The 14745-nt window shown below is 35.6% G+C and overlaps 1 protein-coding gene across 1 annotated transcript in view; it reads left to right on the plus strand.

The window, feature by feature from the left end:
- Positions 1-14745, plus strand: part of CFAP299 (cilia and flagella associated protein 299) — a 552091-nt gene that overhangs the window by 463936 nt on the left and 73410 nt on the right. The window contains exon 4 of the mRNA XM_032400620.1: positions 11560-11702. Coding sequence (XP_032256511.1) covers positions 11560-11702 — 143 coding nt within the window. The remainder of the gene's footprint in view (positions 1-11559; positions 11703-14745) is intronic.

Genomic DNA, 14745 nt, shown 5'->3' on the forward strand with positions numbered 1-14745 from the left:
GGTGAAGCTCTTTGCTTTTGTAGGAGGCATAATTAAAAGTGGATTTGCAGAATGATGGTATGGTTTTGCAAACCAAGATGCCTAGATTATGTCCAATTAAAATGATGTAGTAGACAATAGCACATACTATGATGAAATTCAGGGAAACTCTGAGGCTGGAGATAAATTTTTTTTTTTATTAACATATAATGTATTATTTGTTTCCAGGGTACAGGTCTGTGATTCATCAGTCTTACACAATTCACAACACTCATCATAGCACATACCCTCCCCAATGTCCATCACCCAGCCACCCCATCCCTCCCACCCCCCATCCACTCCAGCAACCCTCAGTGTGTTTCCTGAGATTAAGAGTCTCTTATGGTTTGTCTCTCTCTCTGGTTTCATCTCATTTCATTTTTCCCTCCCTTCCCCTATGATCGTCTGTCTTGTTTCTCAAATTCCTCATATCAGTGAGATCATATGGTAATTGTCTTTCTCTGATTGACTTATTTCGCTTAGCATAATACCTTCTAGTCCCATCCATGTTGGTGCAAATGGCAAGATATCGTTTTTTTTGATGGCTGCATAATATTCCATTGTGTGTGTGTGTGTGTGTGTGTGTGTGTGTGTGTGTATCTTCTTTATCCATTCATCTGTTGATGGACATGGAGATAAAGATTTTAATAAAAAATTATCCACATAAGTCTAAAGTTCATGAAAGAATAAGAAATGATACTTAAAGCTATGGAACTAGATAAGATCAATTGGTGAGCTGCAAAAATTAGACATCAGGATAAAAAAAAAAGGAGAAGGCAATAAAGAAAAGATTGATGAAGCAAAAAAAAATCTTGGAAATATATGATTGTCACTGAAACCAAATGAAAAAAAAAAATGTTCCAAGAAAGAAGAAGGTGAACAATTATGTCAAATGCTGCAGGAAGTTCAAGTAAAATAAAAAATGAGAATTGACCATTGGATTTGGAAAGATGGAAGAGTAGATGTGAGAGACAGAACTATTTATCAGTGCTTCAGGAAAAAAAAAAAGACTGATTGTAATGGCTAAAGAGATCATGAAAATTGTAAAGAAAAGCAAAAACTTTGGACTGTAACTAGCTGTTTCTTTTTCAAATAGTAGATAATACAGCATGTTTATATGTCAATAGCAGCAATCTTACAGAAAGTAAAACATCAATGATTCAAGAGTAACAAGAGAGGAAGTGTGGTTCAATGCATAAAAAGAAAGGGCTGGCCTTGGATAGAAACCCAGATATTCCAACCCTTAAAACAGGATAAAAGGAAGAACATAGATCCATACAAAGATGCATAGACTGATTTGATGGAAGGAAGATGAGGTGGCTCTGGTCTGATTGCTTCTATCATCAAAGAGAGAATTATTGAGTGTGAGAAAGGATATAGATGAAAGTATAAGGAGAAACAATATGAAAAAAATCAGGAGTGTAGGAGGAAGGAAAAGCATATCGTAGACAATTAATATGCAAGGACTATAGGTCCAATCGAGTTTATAGTCATTAATATTTGTAAGACCAGTCATAATTTTCTTTTTCCTTAGCCAAACTCAGTTGCTGCTATGCAAAAACAGAATAAAAGGAAAGTTGGCTTGAAATAATGTTGGATTTTTTTTCAGTGAGTGTAATGGAAAGATGTGGCAAGGAATTTGAAGGGATATGAATTGTGTGTATAAGTGAAAAGATATGTGTCTAATTGCAATTGAATAAAAGGATATAGAATTTTAAAATAGTTATCAGCATAAAGAATTTCAGAAAGTAACTTGTTTTAGAGAATGCATAAGGATAGACATTTTGAAATGTTACATTTATGATGCTGCACCGTGGAATCTAAGCTGGATAAACAGGGAAGTGAGTATATAAAGAGCGTAATAAACAGTAAAACATAGTGGTTGATCTGAAAGCGTGGTTAAATTGGGGCTTCCGGAGTATGTGAGCTAGAAAGACAGGAGATAAAGGTCAGAAAGTGGTATGCTTGAAGACAAGATTTTGTGAACATGTAGTTAAAGAAAAAAAATACTCATTGTAGAAAATTTAGAAAATATCACTCTATAGAAAAACTTATATACTATGTGTGTTTGTATGTATGGGTGTGTTTCTGAAGTTATTACTTTCCCTTATCCATTTATCACTGTACCAATGATATAAGATTTAACTAGTATAATTTTATATCTAACAGTGCAACTTCTGCTGTTTATTCTTCCTTTTTAAAATTATCTTAGATAGTATTAACCAGTTATTCTTCAAGGTAAAATTTTGAGTAATCAAAAAATACCCTATAGGTATTTTGCTTAGAATTTCAATACATTTATTTTATAATAATAACTTTCCTTCAGCAGTGTAGCCTCTTTGTTTAGTTTTTAATATTATTTTAGAAAAAATCTATTAAAAATGCTTGGAGGAATGTTATAATTTTTAAAAGGCATAACTTAAATAAATATTGAAAGCACAGTAGCTAGTAGGTTATTGCTAGTGCTAACCATGGTATAGATATTTTGAATTGGATCAACTTAATCAGTGGTCTTAGAAGTTTCTTAGTTATCTGTCTTCGATTTTCTAAGTAATTAACAGTTTATATAAAATATAATAATTTTCTTTTCTCCTTTCCAGTATGTAAAGCTTATACATACTTTCAATATTATTTTCATTCACTAAAATTTCCAGATCATTTTGGATACTTAACAGTGAGACCAGATATTTCTAAATTATTCTTAAACTCACTGATAATGCAAAAAAGCCTTTTCAGATATGGATATGTTTTATAAACTGGGAGAGAAAAAAGTTATTAGTCCATGATTTCCCTCAGAAATCAAATCTCCAACTTACAAAATGAACAAACCAGCTACTTGCCTAACTCCTAGGTTCTTTAAGGTAAGTAACTATAGATTGAAAAAAGACCACAATTCTCTACTTTGTCCTTTATCTATATAGCCCCTTTGCAATGACACTTCTGCAGCTCCTCCCTCAAGGGAAGTCACTCTCCCTGCCTCTTGAATCTGGGTTGGCCTGTGACCTGCTTTGGCCAACAGGATGTAGAAGGAAAAATGTGTTGGTTCTGAGCCCAACTAAGCCTTCAACACGAAGGACAAAGAGCTTTCTTAAACATAACCCTGAGAATTGTGTGTATAAGTAAAAAGATATGTGTCGAATTGCAATTGAATAAAAGGATATAGAATTTTAAAATAATTATCAGCATAAAGAATTTCAGAAAGTAACTTGTTTTAGAGAAATGGATAAGGACACGTTTTGAAATGTTACAAAAAATTGTCAGAACTTGGACTCCATTTGCAAAATCATTTCTCTTCTGAAAGGAAAAGAGGATTCCCTAAAACTAATGATTCATGAAAGTATTCCAAGAGTTTTAAAATTATAGGAGATAAAAATTCTTTCTTCGTTTGTTCCCATCAGGGAGCATACTGACAGTCTCAGAAGGATAGCACAAGAACTTAGCTTGTGTGACAGCTCTCACTCCCTGAAATGGATGTTTCAGTTTTAGCAACATACTGCTTACTATGCCTTTTCTTTTTTCCCCAAGTGACTTTGGCTTCACTGTTGAAAAAGTCCCATTTCAATGTATCAGGTTTATGTCTCCTCATTAGTGTTTGGCAAGAAAAATCAGGCAACACATGTACTCAACTCATAACAAGTTTATGAATTTGTATTTTAATCCACTTCTGGGAAAAGACAAGCAGCCAGAGATCCAAATGATATATTAATGGTCTAAATTGTACTTTAATTCATCTTTTCCCAACACATGAGAAGTAATGTGGACCTAACTAGGCATTCCATAAGTCTTTTCAACTAACACTGGTTCACACTTGAGGTCATAGACATCTCAGTAAAATCTCAGATTCCACATTTTCCTTGGTGTCCGAGCCCCTGCTTCAATATCAGGAATACTTGTATCTTGATATCTGTCAAAGGCTTGTTTTTGTGTTTTTGTTGTTGTTACAAAAACTAGTATTTTCTGCCTAGGTTGCAAATAAATGTAAACCAATATTCATGGTTTCAAATAAATATCATCTGATTTGCTGAAATACTTGTGTTGGTTATACTTTGACTTATTCTAGAGAGGATTAAAAGGTTTTATCTAAGGACAGTGAGCATTTTGGAAGTCTGCCTTTTTATAAACATAACATCATCATTTAAAAGAGCCTTTATAGTTTTCATGTATCTCCTGGGAAATTAACTGTGATAAAAAAAAATGTTATTAGAATGAAAAAGACCATATATTGTATGATTCCATTTATATGAAAAATCCAGAAAAGGCAAATCTATAGAGACAGAAAGTAGATTAGTGGTTGCCTGGGGGCGGTGGTGGGAACAGGGATGACGGCAAAGGGGCACAAGGGATCTCTTTGGGGTGATAAAAATATTCTAAAACTGTATTGTGTTGCACGGCTCTGCAAATTTACTAAAAATCGTTGAACTATACATTTAAAACTTGAGGATAAATTTTATGTTTATAAACTATACCTCAATGAAGCTGTTATTTTGTTTAAAAAAGCAAGTGTTATTAGAGAAACTTAAAACAATTATTTATAACATTTTATAATTCCTAGTGACACAGTACAGGGCTCCACATAAGAAAGCTTGCAATTACTAAAATACATCACACCTGGGCTGAAATAAACCTAATTCTTCAAAGGGCTCTCTTAGCCTATTCTGCCCATTCTGGATGTCAGAATCATGACTTTATTGCCAGTTGGGTCCATCCTGGATGTATACAATAATACCTAGAAAATTGTTTAAACTTTAACTTCAAAATACATCCAAAATTTTAACTGAGAATGCTGAACGTAACAAATGAATTGAACCATGTCCAGCAACATAATTATACACACCCAGGCAATGGAATTCTGATATGAGTATTCCATTTCCTTATCCCTAAGGAACTGATAAAACTCTTAACATAATATAAATACAATAGCAACAGTAAAAATAAAAATTTTAAAAAGCAATAGATAATATTCACTGAGTGTTTACCATGTGCCAGGCATTGTTAAGTGCTTAGCAAAAATAGCCTCAATTCACACAAGAACCCTGAGAAGCAGGTGTTATGTCCATTTTGTAACAGAAGAAACTGAATCTTACAAAGGATAATGAATGTACCAGTGTCACAAAGTAAGTAGATGGCAGGGCCAACATTTGGATCCTAGTCTGTGTGTCCATTGTGGAGTGGTTAAAAACATGGACTTCATGGGAAGGCACCCTGGGTGTGAGTGTGGTTGCCCCATTCTCTAGCTGCCATGTCTTTTGAGGTGGTTATTCTCAATGCTTTCAGCGTCTACATTTACAAAATGAGGATAATAATGCTATCTAACCATTATATAGTTTTGAGAGAATTAAATAAGGTAATGAATATAAAGCTCCTAATATTTGGCTCAGAACATAATGGCTACTTAATAAATGATACCTAGTAGTATTAATAGTAGGGGTAATTAGGATTCACTTTAGAAGAAAATATACATTTCATAAATGAATATATTAAAATTACTAAGAGTATTAGTTAACTAAATTCTAATTCTTGGATAATCCATATAATAAAATACAAACAAGATACAATAAGATTTCAACCAGCTGGGGTGCCTGGGTGGCTCAGATGGTTAAACGTTTGCCTTTGGCTCAGGTCTTGATCTCCAGGTCCTGGGATCAAGCCCCATGTCGAGCTCAGTGGGGAGTCTGCTTCTCCCTCTCCCTCTGCCTCTTCCCCTGCTTGTGCTCTCTCTGTCTCTCTCTCTCTAATGAATAAATAAAATCTTAAAAAAAAAAAAAAGATTTCAACCAGCCATCAAGTACTTTACAACTACCTCTTACCTCTTCTGTTTCATTATTTTTTCCTGTCACCTACACCGTGTTTTTATAATGATGTATTTCTAAAGTTAAATATTGAGTTGTAATTTCCTGACAGTCTATCATCAATTACTACACATCAATAGTTCTAATCAATTTTTAAAATAATTTCAAGAAGGATGTTGTTTGCTAGGAATTTTTTTTTATTTTAGCAATTTTTTCTTAATTTTACTAAAAAGTCTTTCACAATATACTTTTACACCTAAGTAGCCATACTTAGAAAGACATCAATGAAGTAATTTGTTTCTATTGAAAATAAAAGAAATTATAGATACAATGGTTACTAGACTCTCCCCATTGAAAAAGAAAGAGCATTTGCATATTGCTTACAAATTGGGTTCATAGGGCAGAAGGCAAGGCTCTGACAGCACCTGACTATGAGCTCAGCGATTCCATGCAAGACAGAAGAGATTATTTTATTGCTCTACAGAGCTGAAGGAGAAACGGGAAGAAGGGAGAGGCTACAAGAAGGCTTAGCTAACTAAATGCTTAGGTCCAAGCAGGATTTTGGTTTTGTTTATTTTGGTTTTGTTTGTTTGTTTCTTTGTTTGTTTTGGAGGTGTTTAGTTCGGTTTGGTAGAAACTTGCTAGATTTTGCAGGAACCTACTTAGGGGCATAGGACTTATGAATATAGAGAGGAGTTAAGAATTTGAACAACACACCCAAGGACATAGATTGAACCTGGAAGAACCCCTGCTTATACTCAGTTTGGCCTGACTTGAAGTTCTCTAGCTTCAGAAAACCCCTAGATTCACAAAAATCAAAGAGCATCCATTTAACTCTCACAAGGCTGGAGAAGTGAGATTTGAGGTAATTTACAGATTCCCATAGACAATGGGCTTTAACTCATATGGGAAGGCTGTATATAATATTGTAAAATAGTGAAATTGTGGTGCTATATATATATATATACATATATATATACATATAATTTTACACTATCAGTCATTTTATCCACAAGACACTGAAGAGTAAAGATGTTTGGGTACTTGGCTAAGGTAAAAACCAAGCACTCAAGCTTGTGTTTTTAATTCTTTACAATGTATATTAACTTTATAATAATTATGGAATTTATCATTGATCTAAAACTTAATAAGAGAGAGAAATTTACCACGGTGATGATGACTTGTCTATTTATCCTTGTAGTTCTATCAATTTTTTTTATTTTTTTTAAGATTTTATTTATTTATTTGAGAGAGGGAATGAGAGAGAGAGAGCACATGAGAGGGGGGAGGGTCAGAGGGAAAAGCAGACTCCCTGCTGAGCAGGGAGCCCAATGCGGGACTCGATCCCGGGACTCCAGAATCATGACCTGAGCCAAAGGCAGTCGCTTAACCAACTGAGCCACCCAGGCGCCCCAGTTATATCTATTTTTGAGGCTATGTTTTCAAAGGTTCATTCAAGTTTATAACTGCTCTTTCTGTGAATTGAATCTTTTATCATTATCTAGTGATTCTCCATCTGTAGGAATGCTTTTTGCCTTTGAGCTCATTTGTCTCATACCTATATGCTGATGCCAGCTCTTTTTTGGACAGACATTTCCTTATGCATATTATTTCATCAGTTAAATTTCAACCTTAAGTTTTGTATCATATTTTTTTTTACCCACTCTAAGAAGCTTTGTTTTTCAACTTAAACATTTGGCCATTTACACTAATTGTACATACTTAATTATTTTAATTTATTACCATGTGTATCAGTTCTCTAGGGCTACCATAACAAAATACCACATACTGGGTGGCTTAAACAACAGAAATTTATTTTCTCACAATTATCGAAGCCATTAGTCAAAGATAGATCAAGATGTCGAAGTCCGCAAGGTTGGTTTCTTCTGAAACCTTCCTCCTTGGTTTGCAGGTACCCCTTTCTCACTGTGTCTTTACATGGTCTTTCCTCTGCGTACAAACCCTTGATGTCTCTCTGTGTGTCCAACTATCCTCTCCTTACAAAGTCAGATTGGCTTAGGGACTAATGGGCTTGTTTTAGCTTAATAACTTCTTTAAAAGCCCTATGTCCAAATACATTCTCTGAGATCCTGAGGGATAGGGTTTCAACATAGGAATTTTGAGGGGACACAATTCAGCCCATAACACTATCATTACATTATATATTTTTATATATATTTACTACTTTCTTTGATTATCATTCTATTCTTTATCTCTGACCTTTCAGTTAGATTCACTTTGTTTTGGCTGAAGTACTGTTGACTCTTCAACAATATAAGGGTTAAATGTACCAACCCTACCACAGAGTCAAAAATCTGAATATAACTTTTGACTCCTCAAAACCTTAACTACTAATAGTTCACTGGAAACCTTACTGATAACATAAACAGTCAACTAACACATTTTATATGTTGTATGTATTACATACTGTATTCTTACAATAAAGTAAGCTAAAGAAAAGAAAATATTAAGAAAATCATAAGGAAGAGAAAATACATTTACAGTGCTATACTGTATTTTTTAAAAAATATATCCACATGTAAGTGGATCCATGTAGTCCGAACCCATGTTGTTCAAGGGTCAACTGTACATCCTCTAAGATTTCTTTGAGTTAGAGTCTTTTATCAGTCAAGGCTCTCATTTTTTGGTCTGAATATATCTATATTTTGCTCACTAGAAAGATATTTTCTCTGGGTTTATAATTTTGGAATCATTCTTCTGTTCTCTGGACACATTACAGATTGTTTTCAACCTTTTTTGATTTCTCTGCCCTATGTTGAGGCAGCAAGTCCTATTAGTCTCTCTACCTGAAAGGCTGGATTTTGTCTCCTGTCACCTCCAACTGCCAAGATCATGAAAACTTTGGTAAGATTCCCTGGGGTTGGGCATATGCCTGCAGGACAAAGATGGCTCTAGGGCTCTGCTTTCCTTTCTGGGAATCTATTTTCACTTCGTTTTTAGACTCTAAGTATTCCTCATTTTCTTGACAGTGCATCAATGCATGTTACAAGTTGCTTTTTAGATTTTATCCAGAATTTATTTTTGCTTTCAGCAGGAAGATCATTTACAATATTTGGTATGCCATTCTGCTGAAAAAATAAGGCTGGTCCATCTCATTTAAAAAGAGACAGAGACAGAGGCAGACAGAGGAGGTTTTGTTTGTTTGTTTGTTTGTTTGTTTGTTTTTCTTTTTCTGTTAATAGAGGTCCATTTTAGGTTTGCCTGGGTGGTTGGTTAAGTGTCCAGCTCTTGGTTTCGGCTCAGGTTATGATCTCAGGGTCATGATATCAAGGCCTTTGCTGGGCTCTGCGCTCAGCTCTGAGTCTGCTTAAAATTCTTCCCCCACCTCCCTCCCCACTCTGCTCCTCCTCCCATGTTCTCTCTCTCTAAAAAGTAAATAAATAAATAAAATCTTTAAAAATAGAGTTCCATTTTAAAAGTAGAGGACTTTTTTGGGACCTTTTTTCCTCTATGTGCCTGCGTGACTTGCCTTAACATCAGGAACAGCCTTGATGGAATAAAGATTTCAAGTACCTTTAGGACTGCATATGAAACTTTGATAGTTCTAGCACGTGGCCTTGATTAAGCCGGGATAGCAATATTTGCTATGGGTTTAGTAGTGTAAGAGTCTCAAGAAGTCTCTGAGTTACTGTCCCTTTAGAATTTGTGCTGTAAAAGCTAAAAACTATGTGGCTGAAAGCATGGAGAAATCTATAGAATTTTAACTTATCGTTACGTGGTGGAAATGAGAAGAACCAAGGACCGGATCTACGTAAGACTGAGCACAGGAATGACCATGCTAGCTCCTTGAGCCATATCTATGGGAAATAGCACTAAGCCATCCCACCCTTCCTCTCCTTAAGCCAAGGACATGCCTCAGAATCCTTCGCAGCACGGTATCTTCAGCAACAAGTGCCAAACAACCACAGGAGGCAGGAAGATGCAATTTAGCAAAATAACAACTGACAGTACCTTGTGGCTTGTTCTTGTGTTTTTCAACTGGGACACTGTTAGCAACATGTTTTCTCAGGTGCAGAGGGGAAAAGAATTCTTTCAGTTTTCTCAGTTCACCTTTTTGGAAGCTCTGTTAAGGTAACCCACGTTAGTGCTTCCTGTAATTGACTACACAGAGACCTAGCAAGTAACCATCTAGTGATTGCTGGAGAGAAAAAGGAAGACTTGTTGACAGTTTCTTCCAAATGTAGAACTTTGCCATGGAATTCTGCACTTTGAACTAGAACTGGAAATAAGGACATTAAGAACTTTCCCAGTTACAATAGGTTTTCTTTTGTTTGTTTGTTTGTTTTGTTTTGTTTTTTTCTTAGAACTCAAGATCAATGTCTACTGGCTTGATAGAGAAATGACAACAATTCTTCCATTTGCCTGAGCTGGTTTCCACTTAGGGGCCTTGGTGCCAGTTGTTCCCTTCACCTGATAGGCCCCTGTTCTAGATCTTTACATTGCCTGACTCTTTCTCATCCTTCAAGCTTCAAGTGTTGGTTTAAATTAAAATTTTAAAAGATTACAAAATTAAAAAATTAAATGAAAATTAAAAAAAGACCTCCTCAAGGTCTTTTCTGATTACCCAAAGTAGGCTTCACCACCACCAATTTATTCTCTAGTCAACCATGTTCTTTACTTCCTTTTAATTTTTTATTTAAATTCAATTAGCCAACATATATTACATCATTAGTTTCAGATGTGGTGTTCAATAATTTATCAGTTGTGTATAACACCCAGTGCTCATCACATCACGTGCCCTCCTTAACGCCCATCACCCAGGTACCCCATCCCCCCACCCACCTCCCCTCCCGCAACCCTCAGTTTGTTTCCTAGAGTTAAGAGTCTCTCATGGTTTTTCTCCCTCTCTGATGACTTCATTGTCTAGTCAACCATGTTTTTTATTTGCTTTGTGGCATTTATCACTCACTGGAAGTACTTTTTTCCTTTTCATATCTCATCTGTCTCCCCTCACCAAAGCACACGTTCTGAGAGGCCAGGGTGCTTGCTGTCTTATATCCTTGGCACCTACAACAGTACCTAACATGCCTAGGTGCACAATGATATTTGTGCTGGAATTAATATGAATGAGAAATATGTACTTGCTGTTTATTTTGACTTATGGACTTAATTTGTAAGGTGACTTTATAAAGAGATTTTCATTTTATAAAGAGATTTTTTTACTCTCATGGTAATGAGAAGGGGCCAGTTTATATCTCTATAACAGAAAATACATAGGAGTTGAGATGGAAAAATGATGTAGTGATTAGAGAGACAAACACATGAGCCTGGGCTTTAATCTCAATTTTTCCATTACTAGCTGTGAGACCTTGAGTGAGGTACTTAACCTCTCTGTTCCTTAGTTTTCTTATTTAAAGGAATTATGACAAAGAGAAGACAATAGGATTGGGAGAAAAGGAAATAAATTAATGTACTGCAAACACTTAAAATAATGTCTGCCCTTTGGAAGACCTCTGTAAGTTATTTATTGATATTGTCATATAAAATTACTGTAAATGCACATTATATACCTGCACAGTTAACTTTTCATGAATTTCTTCATTTGTCAGGAGTAAATAATCATACTTACTTCATAGGATCATGGTGAGGGTGAAACGTAAAGCACTTAAAATAGGGTCTGGCACATGTAATACTCAAAAACTGTAGCTTTTATTACCATATGCAATATATTCAAATGACTTTTATTCATTTATTCTTTTCATTCTCCATCTTTTTTTGTGTGTGCTACCAGACCGTGATCTTTATTCGTGACAGAAATTCTCATGGGCAGGAAATATCAGGATACATTGACTATGCCCACAGGCTAAAGATCGAAGATTTTGAAGTCTACTTTAGTGGAAAAAAAAGACTTCTTCCAAAACCCGCAGATATGAGGTAAATTGTATGTACTTCTCACACCTTCAGTAAGAGAACAAGCTCCTCAGAGGCATGGTAAAAGATTCTTATTTTATGTTCTATATGGTGCCTAGAGTGGAATAGACATATATATATGGAATGTGGTAAGAGTGGCTTGAATAAAAAATTTAAATGGGCAATGAACATAGATGCACTTTTTCCATCAACAGTCTGAGGAAGAGAACTTTTCAGAGATGAGGTAAGTAAATTCCCAGTGACATTACTTTTAAATGATAAGTAGAGCCTAAAAATGGCTAATCTCATAAGGGTCTTGGACCACTTGGGAATTGGTCTGCTTAGGAGCCTCAAGAACAGTCCACCTAACACCTTCTCCCCCCTCTTTTCTTTGGTCACCAACCAAAGTACAAGCTTTTGACTAGCATGCCCTCATTTACTCTCATTACTGGCCTATTCTGGGATTCCTTCCCACTCATCATTCTTTTTATTATTGACCCCTACCCCTTCCTCTGGAGACCTCATCCTATCACATATGATCTGCTCTGTACTGTCAGTTTATTCACAGATCAACCCTTCTATCCCTTTGGTAGTAGGTCTCAAGCTAATTTTTAAATTCTATCTTTTACTTTCCATAGAATCCAGAAGGGGTAGCAGCATTCTACTTGAACTGTCCTCTATATCCAGATTATTCGACACTTGTAACAACACTCTCCTCCTTTGACAATCGTGCTGTCTTTTATCCATCCTTATTGCTATTATCTAAAGACTTCTTAACCCATCATCACCTTAATGGACCTACCCTTTTTCTGATCCCACCTAGATGCATGGCATGTCATTTAACTTCTCTCTGTAATAATCTCTTTTTGTGCTTTGGCTGTATCTATCCTGCTAACTTCAAAGGTAGATTGATTAGGACTTTTTTTTTTTTTTTTTTCTGCACTTGTAACTGAATTCCTGGGTTCTGCTGGAGGAAATTTTAGGAAATTTCATTAAGGTGTGGATATCCAAAAATATTCTAAAAAATATCCAAAAATATACTAACTCTTCACCACTCCCTCAAGATCTTTGTTGTCAGCTGCTGACACTGACTCCTCTCAATGTATGATTTGCCTCACAAATCACAGATTACATTGAATCTAAACATAGAAACTACCAACTGATCTGTCTCTTTGTCAACCAAAGCAGACTTCCTCACTAGCCAGAGTTGCCCTCAGAGTGCCCTTCTGATTATTTTCAGTCACAATTCTGTTCTGGCCCACCATCCATGTTCAGAATATGACTTCTCCTGACTCCTGGCACACCACCATGCTATCTTGTCCATTAGCCCACCTCTCAGAGGGCCAATTTCCTGCAAACTGGCACACATTCTTCTAACACAGCAAGACCTACACTTGCCCAAGAACCATGAGGGAATATATGCCCTAAGAATGACTTGGGCTTTTTTCCGGTGACATTTCTGAAACAACATAGGTCTGACCTTAGATGACTGCACCTTTGCTTTTAGAATGTGCTATGGTGAGTGCTGTGAATTGTGTAAGACTATTGAAGAATCACAGACCTGTATCTCTGAAACAAATAATACATTATATGTAAAAAAGAAGAAGAAGAAGAAGAAGAAGATAGCAGGAAGGGGAAAATGAAGGGGGGAAAATCGGAGGGGGAGATGAACCATGAGAGACTATGGACTCTGAGAAACAAACTGAGGGTTCTAGAGGGGAGGGGGTAAGGGGATGGGTTAGCCTGGTGATGGGTATTAAAGAGGGCACGTACTGCATGGAGCACTGGGTGTTATACGCAAACAATGAATCATGGAACACTACATCAAAAACTAATGATGTAATGTATGGTGATTAACATAATAAAAAAAAAGAATTAGATTTATTTCTTGAAAAAAAAATAATAGTTCATTCTTACCAAGTGAAATATTTCCTTTATAACATGCATCTAGTCTCACAAAATCTTTACAGATTCAGAGAAAAAATAACTACTTGTTCTGTTTAGAGCTAATTTATTCAACTTGTGTTTGATGCTTTCCATCCGTCTTTCCACTGAAGCTGTATTTCATCTGTTCCCCCTGTTTTTAAAAATTCCCAAACTCACTCTCAACTGACTCCTTTATCTTGCCTCTAAACATGCTGAAGCCATTTCTATTAAAAAAGGAGAATCCATTCCTATTAAAAAAAGATTATTTCTATTAAAAGTCCCTTTTTGCACTCCAACTCTTGCACTGCCTCTCTTTCGGTTTTCAGCTAAGCTCCTCAAAATAACAAGTGTCTCCAATTCTCACTTCTCATGTAAGCGCTAACCCGTGGTAATTAGTTGTGTGTCACCATTATTCAAATGGAACGACTCCTACTAACATCACCAGTGACTGCCAAATTCGAAATCCCATGGACTGTTTCCAGTTCTTCTCTTACTTAACTTCTCTACAGTATTTGATTAGTGTTGATTAATCATTATGCTGAGTAATTCTTTCTTCTCAAAACTATTCAAATACTCTTTTTATTTTCAAAATCCCTCATTGAACTCTCCCCTTGTTTATTTCATACACGTTGGCATTCATTAGAGTTCATCCTTAGATTTCGTTTCCTACCATTCATTCTTATGTTCTCCTGGGTGATTTGAACACTTTTCTAGATAGGAGTTGTTCTTATTTCATATTCAGTTACCCTACTGCTTACTTCAGAGAACCTTCTGTGTATCCCATTAGCACCTAAAACTTATTTTCAAAATTAAACTCACCTTAATCTCTATAGTTTTCTGTTGCTTCTGTATCCTCCCATCTTGGCAAATGCACCGCCCTTGCAACCCAAGTCAAAATCAGATGTTATTCTAGACCTCTTCCTCTCTACCACCCCTCCATAACTAATAAGTTACTAAAAATACCAGATTCTATAACCTTAACATCTTTGTTTATATTAAAGCAAATATAAGATGTGTCATTTCACCTATATGAATTGTTCATACTAATATTTCAGTATGAATCTTTATCTGATAACATTTTAACAGAAAATACCTAACAAATAATTCCTTAATATCCTTTAATGCCTAGTTAGTCCTTATT

Source organism: Phoca vitulina, unplaced genomic scaffold (genome assembly GCF_004348235.1).
Source record: "Phoca vitulina isolate PV1807 unplaced genomic scaffold, GSC_HSeal_1.0 scaffold3, whole genome shotgun sequence".
Classification (NCBI taxonomy): Eukaryota; Metazoa; Chordata; class Mammalia; order Carnivora; family Phocidae; genus Phoca; species Phoca vitulina.